The sequence below is a fragment of the Lingula anatina genome, chromosome 5, assembly GCF_051362555.1.
Source record: "Lingula anatina isolate TDL-2025a chromosome 5, LinAna3.0, whole genome shotgun sequence".
NCBI lineage: Eukaryota > Metazoa > Brachiopoda > Lingulata > Lingulida > Lingulidae > Lingula > Lingula anatina.
In genome coordinates, this window is record NC_141771.1 from 4,358,454 (window position 1) to 4,372,357 (window position 13,904).

Below are 13,904 nucleotides of genomic sequence, written 5' to 3' on the forward strand. Positions count from 1 at the left end.
TGTTAGTGAAGCGTTGCACCATCTTTCTCCACACACACACTCACACACTCACGCACACACACACACACGCGCACACACACATACACGCATGCGCGTAGTTGTACTCCACTGTCAGATAAGATATGCCGGTATGTTCTTTTTAGTTTGTGGAAGCGACAAGATCAAACAGAACACCGGAAAGATGATTTTTCATCAATCGTCGTCATGGTAATTCAAACACTATACTCCACTCCACATTACCAGAGGTTTACCTGTAAGTGAGGCTGACTGTTTTCAGTTAATGAGCTGCTGTTAAGAGGTGTAATGGTTAAGACAGGCGTTGGAATCACGTACAGTTAGACGCAATGAATATTCCATGTCATTTTCGTTATACTCAGCATTTATCAGTTACATTGCATGACGCGTGCTGGGCCAATTTAAAGAGAGCTCTATCGGTATGTCACCTTTAAAACCGAACAGAGTGGCGTGCATTGATTGTTTTATTGACCTTGCCTGTAAAAAATGACAGGTATTTCCTTTCAGTAATGACGGTTGAAACGTTATGTTGGTGTGAATAATTATGCGCTTTACACCATTAGTTGGAGTGCCGGAAAATTCTGATAATTTTGTGCAAATTTGGTGCAAATCATTTCATTTGTCGTACAGTGACATTCGCGAATCAGTGTTTTCTGGTGCCCAAAGCCAGTTATTTACATGTGTTTTCTGGTGATGAAGGGGCCGCTAAGGGCAGTGTTTCTTATTCGTGAAGTAATGGCAAAACTCGCCAGACTGGAAACCTTCGGCGGCCTAGCTTTACTAGTCTATGGACCAAATGAATGGAACATTCTCCCAATGTACTTAAAAACTATGGAGTCTGAAGGCAATAAGAAAGTTTAAAGTTTTTGTTTGCAACCCAGGAGCTTTAAGATTATCATCTTACTCATTAAACCTCAATGCGTTAAATTTAGCTAAAACTTAGTCTTTATAAAACCCACACGTATCCGTTCAGCTGCATGAAATGATCTATTTCTTTCTAATAAACATATCACTTGTCCTAGGGACCAATTACTTTTCTACTTAGTATATTAAAGGATTTTGCGGTAGTCTGGGCTCCACATTACTGAGTGATTTTAAGCGTAATAAAAGCGACACGTAATTGCTTTATTAACTTGATACTGCCGGAATATATCAAATGTTAGCAAGTGCGCTTGGGTGCATACATTCTGCACACATAGCCTTCATACTGTGTACGGCAGTGATTAGACAAGGGATCTGACTGTCTTACTGACTGTTTTAACACATTTGGAAAGTCTTAGACCCCTTTTCCAGAGATTGGATCGATCTACTTTAGATCGACCCAACTCCCTGGGGGTTCACGCTAAATAGCTGTCAGCCGGGCGGACACGAAAGTTAATTACCCCCTTACAGCTTGTAGTAGGCGGGACGGACATTTAAGCCGGATTATCTGACAGTAATCTAGTGAGACTCCCCGCGGGGATAGATCGATCTAAAAGCTCTGGGAATACAGCCTAAGAATCGATGCAAATATGAGTTGATAAATGGCAAATTAGATGCACACTGAGATATTAAGACAGTCAGAATTCATTAGAAACCAAGCTCTATTACAAGGTAACTTTTCGATAACAGACAGCAGTTGCTAGGGCGGGGGATCCTATAAAGGCACTTTATACCGAAAGTTTGTCGTAACTTAAAGATCTAAACTTTGGTCGACTATTGTTCAGGATAAATGTGAAATGCGCCAATCGATACAAATTAACAGTTGGTTGAAATAGTAGCTATTTCTCTCTGCCTATAAAACTGAGGGCGCGATTTTTAATTTAATTAAGTTTCTACTTACCTACCACTATCAAAGGTCAAGGTAGACTGAAATACTGGTTTAAAATGCTTGGGGCGCGTTCACAATGAGTCTATCGCACCAGCTACCGCCCAGAAAACACATAACGTTATTATTGCGTTACCAAAACGTTAATTTTACCAAAATAAACGTTATGGCCACGTTATGGTAACGTTATATAACGTTATGTGTTTGCCGAGTGAGCACTAAATCCACAAGGACACTCGCTGAATGCAGCCAGATTAACGTATTTACACGCCTTTCCTGACGTTGTGCACAATGCAGAGAAGCGGGTGATTAACGAGTTCGTTGAAAAAAGAAGTGTGTTAATCTGTTAATATGCTTGTATTAAGCGAGAATCACCTTGGAGTTAGTGCACAGTAGCTGTTGCGATAAATTCATTGTGAACTCACCCTTTACTTGAAGTGAATACGGTCGTCACATACATGTACATCTTTTAGCAGGAACCGTCATCAGTTCTATCGTTTCAAAATATAAACCCTTTCTTTCATGTTCATACTAGAGCTGCACAGTATTTCACCAACAATGCATTTGCAGTACAGAATCTATCTCACATGTAAACAATGTGTGGGCAAGTGAAGGCATATATGATACTGAATTGACTGCTAAGTTACAGGCACATTCAACGAATATGACTCTGTTTCCCCTGTAAACAGTTTTCTGTATTTTCTTTATTGCAGACGATGGTCATGTGTACTGTAACACGTCATGGCACTCAAACATCTGTTGGCCGATGAGCGCTGCCGGACAGAGGCTGTCGGCCCGATGTCCAGCAAAATATGCAGGTGTATTTTTGGACAGCACACGTGAGTGCACGCATGATTTCTCTTTCTCTCTCTCTCTCTCTCTCTCTCTCTCTCTCTCTCTCTGCTCTGCTCTGCTAGTTATACATGCCTCGTTGTCTTTAGAACTGTTAAACTGTGTGGAAAATCTTACAATGGTAAACTGCCTGAATTCAAAAGATGGGCCATGATGATTTGAAACAATATGATTCCATTTAAACTCTTTACCTATAAATCAATTGTCCCTGAAGTGTTACTATTTCATTGTTTCATGTTTTTCGTTAACTTTAACATTGTCATCAGGTAGAGCGTGGGAAGGGAGGGGGTACGCTTCGACAAGAGCGTGACGTTTTTACTTGACACAGCAACTTGAGAGCCGCGTGTTCCATGTGGTTCACATTTACTGCTAGGGATGCTAGGGAAAAGTGATAGATTACCAGGACATGATATCGTCTCTCTCTCTCTCTCTCTCTCTCTCTCTCCATATACCCTGTATTCTTGAAAATGTTATTTTCTCTCAACAGAGAACGCCACACGGACGTGTCTACCCAATGGCACGTGGACCAGAGTGGATCGGTCCAGATGTTACTTTTTGTACGGTCATGAAGGCCAGAAACAAGTGCAAGTACGGTTTCTTTTTATTTTGTTCGGACGCTTTGATTACCCTTTGGTCAGACGATATGTAGAAGTGGAATGGAACAGAACTTGTTTGTTTCGACCTATATTATATATTTTTAAAAGAAGACTGAATTATGTGTAACTTATTGGTATATTTTTTTTTTAAATTTTCGTACGTCATTTGATATCATATTCTTGATAAGAATATGTTCAATATTGTGAGTGCTGCAGAAGTATTGAATCTAGCCTATAAGTACTATATCATGGATGTAATTCTGCATCTTTTATGTTGACGTTTCTTTTAATTTTTTTTAGGATTTAGAATTGCACAGCACGATCCTTAGTTGTATCTACTTCACAGGGTTTGGCCTGTCAACGTTAACTCTGCTAGTGGCCTTGGCGATATTTCTATACTTCAGGTCAGTTTATGCTGTACAGTACGGTCCATTTCGCATCGAGTTTTCTGTATCGTACCAGTTTCACATCAAGCGGTACAGTTTTCTGTGTCGTACCAGTTTCACATCAAGTGACATCAAGTGGTACAGTTTTCTGTGTCGTACCAGTTTCACATCAAGTGGTACAGTTTTCTGTGTCGTACCAGTTTCACATCAAGCGGTACAGTTTTCTGTATCGTACCAGTTTCATTGGCTCTAACATGAAATTACGGTATGCGTAGGTGGGGTGGGGTGGGGGGTTGCTCCATTATACACATTTGCGTCCAATCAAGTCATAGTCGTCTTTAAAAGTATATGCACTGGTAAGCTTACTGCCGGCGAGGTGTAGTAATTTTGTATGTATCATTTTTATCGCAATTATGCTGAATTTAAATTTCACAACTGTTTTACGCATAGGATATAATAAGATAAGTGACGAGCAATACTTAGTTTATGAAAACGTTTTCGTGAATATTGCATGGGCCTGTTCTCCACAGAAGCAAAGTAAAACATTATTCGATAGAGAGGGACGGCCGGGTTTCAAATATACCTAACGTCCAGTTTTAATATTTATATTTAGTATATTTTATGAATGTCTCCATGCAAGCAACACAATTGTGTTTCAGAAGCCTGCGGTGCCTTCGAAATACCATCCACTGTCATCTCATCGTGTCCTTCCTGCTGAGGAACATGGCCTGGCTTATTTTGCATTTCCTCTCCCCGGCCGCTATCTTTGACGACACACACAATGACGTCACACAGGTAGGTACAGATTACTACTAAAACACTTCCTTGCGCTAGGGTCGTTTATGAAATTAGAGCATCCGCGCAAAAACAGTATTCAAAGAGAACGAGTTTTTCATCCAAGGATGGTGATATATTTATGAATTTTGATGAAGTCGATCAGACCATGGCCAGGCTTTTAATATGTTTTCAAGTAAATCGTTTGGTTTCAACATTATGTTGAAATGGACAGCTGCATGTAAGGGCGTGGTAAGTGCAGAGTTGTACTTGACCGACAAAACCGCAAATTTATCGTTTTCACGAACTAAAAAACTTCGAGAATTTTGGTCCGATTCACGATGTTGGGAGATAAATCCTCAATTCGGGAGAGTTGACAGATTTATTGTAGCTTCTGATATCACTGTCCCTGTGGGGTGTATTGGGCTAAACCACAAGATAATCTCATGAAGAAGCTAGAGACAAACCCTAAGAATTCTGAATTGTGGTTGGTGAGACAACGAACTGATTGTGCGCCAGTGTTTTCTGGTCACAATTCCGTATGTCAAGACATTGCTATAGATGGGACTTCTGTATTAAATCACCAGGCATCGGATATTTCCTGTTTCTCATATTGAGAATAGTGAACTGAGTTTGAAAATATGAACGTTTTTGATTTTGTTTTAATTTGACTGTTTAGAGATAATACCAATATGTTTATTCTTTTTCTAGTGGGCATGTAAACTGGCCACGGCTTTCCTCAACTATTCTGTTGGAGCCAATTTTTTCTGGACTTTCATTGAAGGTCTCTACCTCCACGTCATCATCGTCTGGGCATACTCCAGCGAGAAGATAAAGTTTTATTTATATTTATTTATAGGCTGGGGTGAGTATATCACAAAAAGTATGTATGTTCTGTACTATTAGTGCTGTTATTTTGAAGTCTCTATTTCAAATTAAAATTATAAAGGTAGCAATACTACCAAACGAATGTATTGCTTGGCAAGAACATATTTCACCACTTAAATAAATGTACACATGTTTGTTAGTGTAAAATGGCTACAAAAGTTACGACTTATAGAAGTCTTTAGCAAGATAGAATGATGATGTTGAGGTATCATATTTGATTTGGGTTCACTTTTAGGTATTCCAGCCATTGTAATAATTGTTTGGGGCCTTGTGCGGTTTTTCATCAGCGACATTCCGTAAGTATTCCGGCAGAGTACTTCTTTCTCCTTAAATATCTTTCCACAGGATAAACAACACAAACAAGAAAAAAAAATCATGGAAAGATAAGATTTGAAAAATTTGCACGCACATTTATATTGGACTCACATACATGTGTCCATAGTATACTTTTTAAATTTTTTTCACGATATAACTACATAAATGTCTACAGTAAGAAGGCCAAACTCTTTGGCCTGTATGCCATTAAAGGGGGCGCCACTGGCAACTTTCTCACTATTTTAGTGTCTAATTTTCCCATACGGAAACTTACATAGTCAATTCCATTGACTTGACACGGAAGTTGTTTTGCGGAGATACATGATAGCAAACATGTGCACCACCGACTTAACACATATTAACATATAATAACCTCGGTTTTGTCTCCCTTAGCTGTTGGATGCCCCTCCATGAGACGGAGATGAAAGATCGGTTGATCGACTACATCCATGTTGTTCCGACTTTACTAGTATTACTGGTACGTACATATACCGTGTGGGTAATTGTAGTTCTTTGATATCTTGGCCATTCGCTCAAACGAATGTATGGTGAGCTATTGAAAAGAGGTTAAACAACAACATCAATAATAATAATAATAATAATAATAATAATAATAATAAGTGAACAAATGGAGGTATAAACGATAAAGTGGACGACAATTTTGTTTTGGTAATTACAGTTACATTTTGTTTATGTAGGTTTGAAGAGCCTCTTTCACCTGGCTTGCGCCCGCTTGGAAAAAAGTTGTCAACGAGTTAACTAAAATTGGTTTTAAAGCGATTGCAAACTTGGTGTTACACAGGATTTGCACTCACAAAAAGCAAAAAAAAAAAGGAAACTTAACTGCCTTATTTATCTTATTTGTAGGGTAATATCATCTTTCTTATCTCAATAATATGGGTTCTGATTGCCAAGCTACGGGAACATTTCCCAGAGGCTAGCCAGTACAGGTGAGATATCTGATCTGAATATTACATAATATTAGGGGAAAATGACCAGAAAGTTTTGCTTAGGTTCATTGGAGAAAAATGGATAAGGTCTTTTTATTGATATCTATCTTGGAAAATGCCTTTTAGTTGAGAAATGAAGAATATCTGAATTTCAAGAAGAAGAGTGTACCCCCACCCTCCCTCGACGGATTCAGGTGCTGAAAAATATTGAAATCATTTAAAAAAAATGTGCGATATGTTTTTAAAGATGTCATAGCGTAAATTTTTCATTTGTTTCAAAAGGGTAGACGGGAGGTGTGTGTGCGCGCTCGCACGCGAGCGCGCGTGTGTGTGTGTGATACCGCGATTTGCTTTGAATATCCTTCATCTATCCCTATCCTCGCGATCCGTACTAAATACTATTCCATTAAGTATAACGAGAAATCGTTATTTTTTTTTCACTCAGGAAGGCAATACGTGCCACCATAATTCTCCTCCCTCTGCTGGGGGTGACGTACGTCCTGGTTCTGGTACCACCCAGTGAAGACCCCCTCACAGACAAGATCTTCAAGTACTGCAACGCCATATTGATTTCCACTCAAGGGCTATTTGTCGCCGTATTGTATTGTTTTGTGAATAGAGAGGTGAGTGTATCAACCGTGTGATCTCTCTCTTCACCGTCCCCCTCACCCTGGTAAATTCCTAGCATTAAAATTGAATTAAGGTGATGACGTTGGTGAAATGTGATACATGGAGCGAACAAGTATAAACTGTACCAGTATATGCACGGAAAACGTGTCTGGTGATTTGAAAACACTATTCGCCTGACTTTTTTCATCATTACGAAAAATGAAGTGAATTTCATTGTGCGAACGAGGGTGAATGTCGTATCATGCCTTGTCTTCATGCATGGATTTATTATGAAAATAGATTACTGAACATTAAATGAAATATAGATAAAATGAAAAATACAGTATAATTTGCTTACGTAAGTTACATAGAGTCGATGTTGGCGTCGGAGAATTAAAAAGCCACTAGCGCAGTAAAGTCTTTAGTGGCTGGATATCAGCAACAGATATCCCCTACTTTCTATAACGTATGGCTATTTAACATGACGACAGCGCAACTGTTTAAAACTGATTGATTTTTTGGAGGGGGGGGGGTGAGCACAACTTTGTTGTTATCTTTTATTTCTCGCTGCTTTGATATAAAAAACACCTCCATCTCAATTTATCTACTATTTTTTCACAGGTTCGTGCTGCAGTTTTAAGAAAGTACAGGGCGTGGATGACAAGACGTCACATACAAACACAATCAGAGCGCATACGTATGCAGCACCAGGGTAACTCTGTGACGTCAGAGAACGGCTGTGGAGTGGCTGCCCCGCCCATCGACACGGATATTCTCCTGCCGTAGAGCTGTCGCACAACATATTCAAACAATTACCGTTTAAACAGACGTTTAAACGGACAATGCCATGTATGGCAATCAGTGATGTTCTCAAGGTTGTACCCAGACAAATTTCTTTGGAATATTTGACGCTGGAAAGTTATAATCTCTCAGTGGCGCCCTCTTCAATCAAGAAAGGCCCATGTGATGAGCTTCAACTCCCATAATCTAACGTTTGATGTGAACTCCAGTTATTATTAAAACTGAATCAAACAAGTATGTTGTCATCTTAATCATTCACCTTTTTAACAGTTTTCCTTTACTTTTGTTTTCCTTTTTTAGTCATTTGATATCAGTCAATTGTATATTGTATATTGTAACTCATGGTGCAAAACAAAACTCAGTCCGAAAAATGACTGTTGTGAAAAGATATTTAAAGTAGATTCCAACCTAGATGTTTTATGATTTGATGAAGTCTCCTCTGTTGTTAGTATTGATATCATCAAATTCTGAATACACAAGGTGGGCGACAGAAGGCGGAAAGTAGGCCTAGATGTTGTAGCACTTTCCAGGTCAAGCTGTTTCGAAAATTAATTTCGAGATGTCAAATATTACTGGTACTTTAGTATGGCGTATCATTCAAGTATTCGTGGGGTAACAAACAAGTATACTGTCATCCACTGTAAAATTATAACTCAGTTTCTCGACCTTCGATCTTCGCACAAATGAACAAATTATTTCTTTCTGTGTCCTAATTGTTGCACTAATGTTAACGTGACGTGACGAGATAATTATTTATTTTATTTTTATGACAACATTGAAGAAGTTTATTTGTACTCTTTCCGTTAGAATCAAGTGCGAAAATAGTCATTGTGCACGTGCACGTGTATTTAAACGTTCATAACGTGGATAAATGTGTTGACCCTGTTACAACAAGAAGTCCGATTTTGAGAGAGAGAGAGAGAGAGAGAGAGAGATTATAATGTTTGGAATAATGTTGCACTTGTACAATATACTCATTATAAATAGATAACATTTTATAAGTTCATTAAAGAGTCATTTAACCAAACGAGCCGTTTGCGTGCTAGGTACACTTTTTGAATACCTAATTGAAACTGAAAAAAAGTGAGACCACTTTATAGACTAATATGTTTTTTCGCTGATTATTGTTTAAAAGGATAACAACTGTTCATTTTGGTAACAAATAAATTTTCCTGGGCTTTCCTGGACAATTTTCCCGTGCTTACCAATGGTTAATGAATTCAATATTCAGAGTTAGTCCCTGTTTTTTTTCTAAAAAGTTTTTTTTTTTTTTTGTAATAATCTCGAAAGAGATTATTAAAGAGTATAGCCATCTATAGAGGTCACGTAGTCCGATGACAAGCACAGATTTCAAAATTATTGCTATAACTGGTGTTTTTGTAGTAAAATACATGTAGAATATATTATATTTCTATGAGTTGTGTACAATGTATTTATTGTGAAATATTGGTCTCATAAGAAGAGATGTTATTTCTTTAACTTATAACGGTACTTGGGTCGATTGCCGTAATTTAGACATTAATTTTTTTCAGAAGGTATTCTATATGTTGAGGCTATATATCAAAATCTTTCCCTTAATCTCCCGCTCAATTCTCTTTTCTGTCCGAAGACTTAAAAACAAGTACTCTTATCCTACTAGTACATGTACAACGTTTATATTCAACATATTCAAATTAAACCTTAGAACTATAAAACAGCAGAAGGGTGTATTGGAATGAGCCTCCGTTTGTTTCAGAGCCTTTGAACCACGCAGGACCCAATCCTTGATGACTTGCAGCTAAGCAATTTGTCACTAGAATCCCAAATAGACATTTAGTCTTCAAAATCAGTTATACTTTGAACAGGTACACTAAACGAATACTAGCAACTGATTTACATTTTACTTCATGTCAAAAAACCCAAAATAATTTACAATCCCTGCCTGGGCACCGATTGCACCAGTGAATCAAATAAAAGTAACCTACAATAATAACAATATCGTGTCAATGGATATCAGAAATATAAAGACAAACTACACAGTAGGCTACTACATGTACTTGATACCTTGTAAGTTTTAAAGACTGATGTTGGCCAGTCGAGTGCTTTTGGTGAACACCCAACGAAAGAAAGGTGTATCCGTTTCCTACGTGCATTATTGATTATGAAGAAAAATGAATAATATGATACTTGAAAAAAAATCATCATAAAAGATGAAAATTAAATGATCATAGACTATGTTGCTTATATGCCAAATGATGCTTACGATAATACAGTCCCTTTACCACCACTACTGCCAATGCGAAAAATGGCGACAGAGTCAGTCCAAACAAGAACTCTTTGTGAGTAAACTCAAACTCGTCCTTTTTGTTTAAAAGTTTGGTTAAAGTGCTGTCTGTAGTATCAGAGATTATCATGTGCAATTTGTCAATGATGTCCGGTATCGTTGGCCTGTCTTTGGGGTCCGCGTCCAGACAGTAACTCGCATATCTTGTCAGCTCGTCACTTATCGGTTTAAACGCCATTACCCGTCTTAGAGCTTTACATATTGAATAGACATCCGAATTCACGCTGGTCGGGACGTCGTCGAGCACTTCCGGTGCCAGATGGAAAAACCGTTTTCGTTCCTCAGGTGGCACTGCCCTGTACATATGAGGGCGTCTGTAACTGGCGCTCCCTACGTCTATCAGTTTCACCTCGGGTTCTCTGCCAGACATATCTACCAGCATGTTTGCCAGTTTTATATCGTTGAACAACACATCTTCTTTATGAAGGCGATCAATAGATTGCACAAGTTTGAGACAGATTTGTAACCAGTCAGGTTGCAGTCCATTCTCAAGTTCTGGGCTATTGTTGTCCGTTAGGAGTTTCAAAACTGTCATGCCGTTGGCGTAATATTCATGCACGAGACCGAATTCTACCTCCCCGTCAATCTCCGTTCGGACAAGTCCGTAAAACTTTGGAAGAAGTCCTGTCGGCTGTAACATGGCGGATAACCGAGCCTCGTGAAAAGTCTGCTTGAGTCTTTTTTTAGTTGTGTTCTTTGCAGTATGCTTATGGAAAACTTTAACGATCACCGGATACGTTTCTTTATACATCGCAAGGTAGACACTCCCAAAACTACCCGATCCAACCAAAATGTTTTGCCCCGAGGAGTTTTTGACATAGGTGATATTTTCGTAGCAAAGTCTGTGAACAGGCGCTGCAATATATGGATCCTCTGGTCCCGTTATATTAGCTTTCCGATCATGAGCAGGGAGATCGGGAAGTTCTGGCGAAGGTGGCATTTGAAATAACTTTGTCCTGTTCTTGACATCGTCCTTATTTTCTTTTACGGCGATAGGGTCTTTTTCTGAAGCGTTGTGGCTTCCAGTTTCGTTGATTTTTTCTTGATCAACAGAAGAATTCCCGATGTTTTCTGTGATTTCGAGAGTCAACGCGGTTGTGTTCGCCATTTGGCTCTCTGCCGTCTTCTCGTTGATCGCTGCCTGCGCCAGGGCCCCTGCTCGAAAATACAAGGATTTCATAGTGTGATTAACCTGAAACTGCACTTTACTAGTAATATGCTAGTATGTACTTACTAGTAAGATGCAAATAGAACATGATAATCTTCAGCATCAATGAATATGCGAAAAACATATGAGATTAGCAATAAAGCCTTGATTGCATTATATAGAAAAACGTGCAGGTATTTTTGCATTATGTTTTATCTATCAATTATATTATATTGCATTGCTACATGTATGTACGAGGTCATAAAATGAATATACCAGTACATAAACTGAAATTGAGTTATATATTCAGAGAGTGCATAGTAAATAATATATAATGTAGCCGGTATGTATCCAGAACGTACTGGACTTAATCGCCGATCCAATGGTTTTATTCTTTTTAATAATTATTCTTCTGTGAAGACGTTTTATACTTTAAGTACGTAAACACAACGTGGGGTCCAAAAAAAAAAAAAAAAAAAAAAGAAAAGAAAAAAGAAAAACAAGATATTTAGCATTGGTGGTCTTATGTCATCTCTAGAGTGAAAAATACTCAGCAACTGGACTCTACATGTGTGACTAGCACAATAATAACGAATATGAAAAGCCTACATTGAGTTATCTTAGTACTAGCATTTAACAGGCCAATCTCAAAGATTGTCTTTTTCTGAGAAAGTGGAACTCTTTGCGCCGTTGTCCATCTCGAGCAATGCCATACATGTAGACCTATTTCGTATAGCCTAGATTACATTTTGTTTCAGAGCGAACTTTTGCGACCCGCAAGGGGCTTTTTATTAGCCCACTGCCCCTTCACTGCTTATGGACTTGAGTCTCAGCGCAACCTCTAAATTGAACCCATTACAATAATATAGATATTTGGCTTTTATCACTTACCTGGTATATTCGACGACTCATTTTCTTTGCTTTCCAACAGCGGCAGACTCAACACTCCCATTTCTGATGCCAGCAAAAATAGAGCAGCTAACAAGCTTGCTTGGGTATCCATGGCAGTAAGAAAAAACTTAATTTTGTCTTAATATTTTCCTGATATTATGACAATGTGCTCTTTTTAATATCCTTATACCGAAATCTAGATCATCATAGCTGGATCATTAACCACCTTTCGTATTCAGGTCTCAACATCCACTTGCAGGATGAATGTTTGGATTCTCATGAAAACCAAATACGCAGTCCTGGTGTTTTGCCTTACTTTGCGGCCCAGACACAGCTCTACGCACTAGGGATGTCCGCCAAGACTGCCATATGTAGAAACGGACGCTAGCTATGTCCACGGTTAAGCTGCCTATCATTTAGTGTCGCAGGTAAACGACACGAGGTCCAAATCCCGTGAATTGCGAATTTGGTGCAGCATAAGCGTATGCATAATGTTAAAGGCAGAATTGTTATTCAATAATGCATGTTCTAGTATATAGATACCTTGCGCCGGCATAGGATCGCATACGGCGATACAATGAGAGTAAAACACCAGGCCAAATTATAGAAGACAGTGGACGCCATGTGTAGACGAAAAATATTTTTGCTTCATAAATATATACCCTCCACATTTAATTCAAGGGTGTCCTACATAGGTTACAATGTACTAAAAAATGTCATCAACAAGCCCGCATCGGTGTGTTGAAGCAGTGAATGGCATATACTTGGAGCCTGCTTAATATGATATTTTGAATTATTTAATGTTTGTTTAAGTGCTTAGGTCAAGGTTGTGAAGATGGACCCGCATGCGATAAAAGCGACTCTCTCGATTTCGACAGAAAGCTGTTACTTAAATATGAATTAATTGAATTTGTTAAACTGCGACTTATACTAGAAAGTCATAGTGTATGTGCATGTCAGTATGTCTGAGAACTATTCGTTTACCTCGGTAATTGTTTTGTTAACACTGTATACAAAAGGCTTGAATGTGAGCTAGGGCGCCGGTGCTCACATTGGCAGAATTTGATTGCATACAAACGCATAGAAAGGAAACGATTCACGTTGAGGCTTTAGGGGAAGATATCAAAACGCGAACTACGGCTGTTTGCAAAGGGTTTTATTTTTATTTTATTTGTAATTCTTATTTTTGCACACACACATACACACACACACACACACGAACGAATTCACATTTGAATAATACCCACAGGTCGGATAGGCTGGAATAACATAAGGCACTCATGGAACAGCTTCAGGGCAGCTGCATTGCGTCAGAGAGCATGCAATCTCACCTACAGCATTTCATCCAGTCCCCCCCCCCCCCCCCCCCCCCCACACACACACACACACATTGATAGTTTTATTTATCAGCCAGATCAGACAAGGCCCTGTATCACAAACTAACTGAAGAGTGAAAACTGATTTTGACTTTAAAAACAAAATTTTAGTCTTCTTCAACCAGGGGTAACTGAACTAGAAGTAATAGCTGTAGTATTTTGCCTGTTTTATAA

At 38.7% G+C, this 13,904-nt stretch overlaps 2 protein-coding genes across 4 annotated transcripts in view; one reads left to right on the forward strand and one right to left on the reverse strand.

Annotated features, from left to right (window-relative positions):
* LOC106156885 (corticotropin-releasing hormone receptor 2) overlaps window positions 1-9,401 on the forward strand; it is a 34,052-nt gene extending 24,651 nt beyond the window's left edge. For both annotated transcript variants that reach the window (XM_013532327.2, XM_013532322.2), the window contains exons 3-12: window positions 2,536-2,661; window positions 3,162-3,262; window positions 3,571-3,674; window positions 4,316-4,451; window positions 5,142-5,295; window positions 5,554-5,614; window positions 6,027-6,111; window positions 6,501-6,583; window positions 7,029-7,206; window positions 7,814-9,401. In XM_013532327.2, the coding sequence (XP_013387781.2) occupies window positions 2,536-2,661; window positions 3,162-3,262; window positions 3,571-3,674; window positions 4,316-4,451; window positions 5,142-5,295; window positions 5,554-5,614; window positions 6,027-6,111; window positions 6,501-6,583; window positions 7,029-7,206; window positions 7,814-7,978 (1,193 nt within the window). In that variant the 3' untranslated portion in view covers window positions 7,979-9,401. The remainder of the gene's footprint in view (window positions 1-2,535; window positions 2,662-3,161; window positions 3,263-3,570; window positions 3,675-4,315; window positions 4,452-5,141; window positions 5,296-5,553; window positions 5,615-6,026; window positions 6,112-6,500; window positions 6,584-7,028; window positions 7,207-7,813) is intronic.
* A 453-nt stretch (window positions 9,402-9,854) lies between these two features.
* On the reverse strand, window positions 9,855-12,981 carry LOC106156863 (serine/threonine-protein kinase pim-2). Of its 2 annotated transcripts, none has more exons than XM_013532293.2 (2): window positions 12,355-12,981; window positions 9,855-11,474 (listed from the first exon to the last, which is right to left on the reverse strand). In XM_013532293.2, exons 1-2 carry the CDS (start codon window positions 12,464-12,466, stop codon window positions 10,198-10,200), a joined length of 1,389 nt encoding a protein of 462 aa, XP_013387747.2. In that variant the 5' UTR covers window positions 12,467-12,981; the 3' UTR covers window positions 9,855-10,197. The 2 variants fall into 2 exon arrangements, with proteins under 2 accessions (XP_013387747.2, XP_013387748.2); XM_013532294.2 differs by having other exon boundaries at window positions 9,855-11,471; window positions 12,355-12,980.
* Between the last annotated feature and the right edge of the window lie 923 nt (window positions 12,982-13,904).

Bases quoted from the DNA above. Each gene is read 5' to 3' on its own strand.
- LOC106156863 (XM_013532293.2), bottom strand. From the start codon at position 12,466: ATGGATACCCAAGCAAGCTTGTTAGCTGCTCTATTTTTGCTGGCATCA. The intron at 11,475-12,354 runs GTAAGTGATAAA...TGTATTTTCGAG, and splicing joins TGAGTCGTCGAATATACCAG to CAGGGGCCCTGGCGCAGGCA.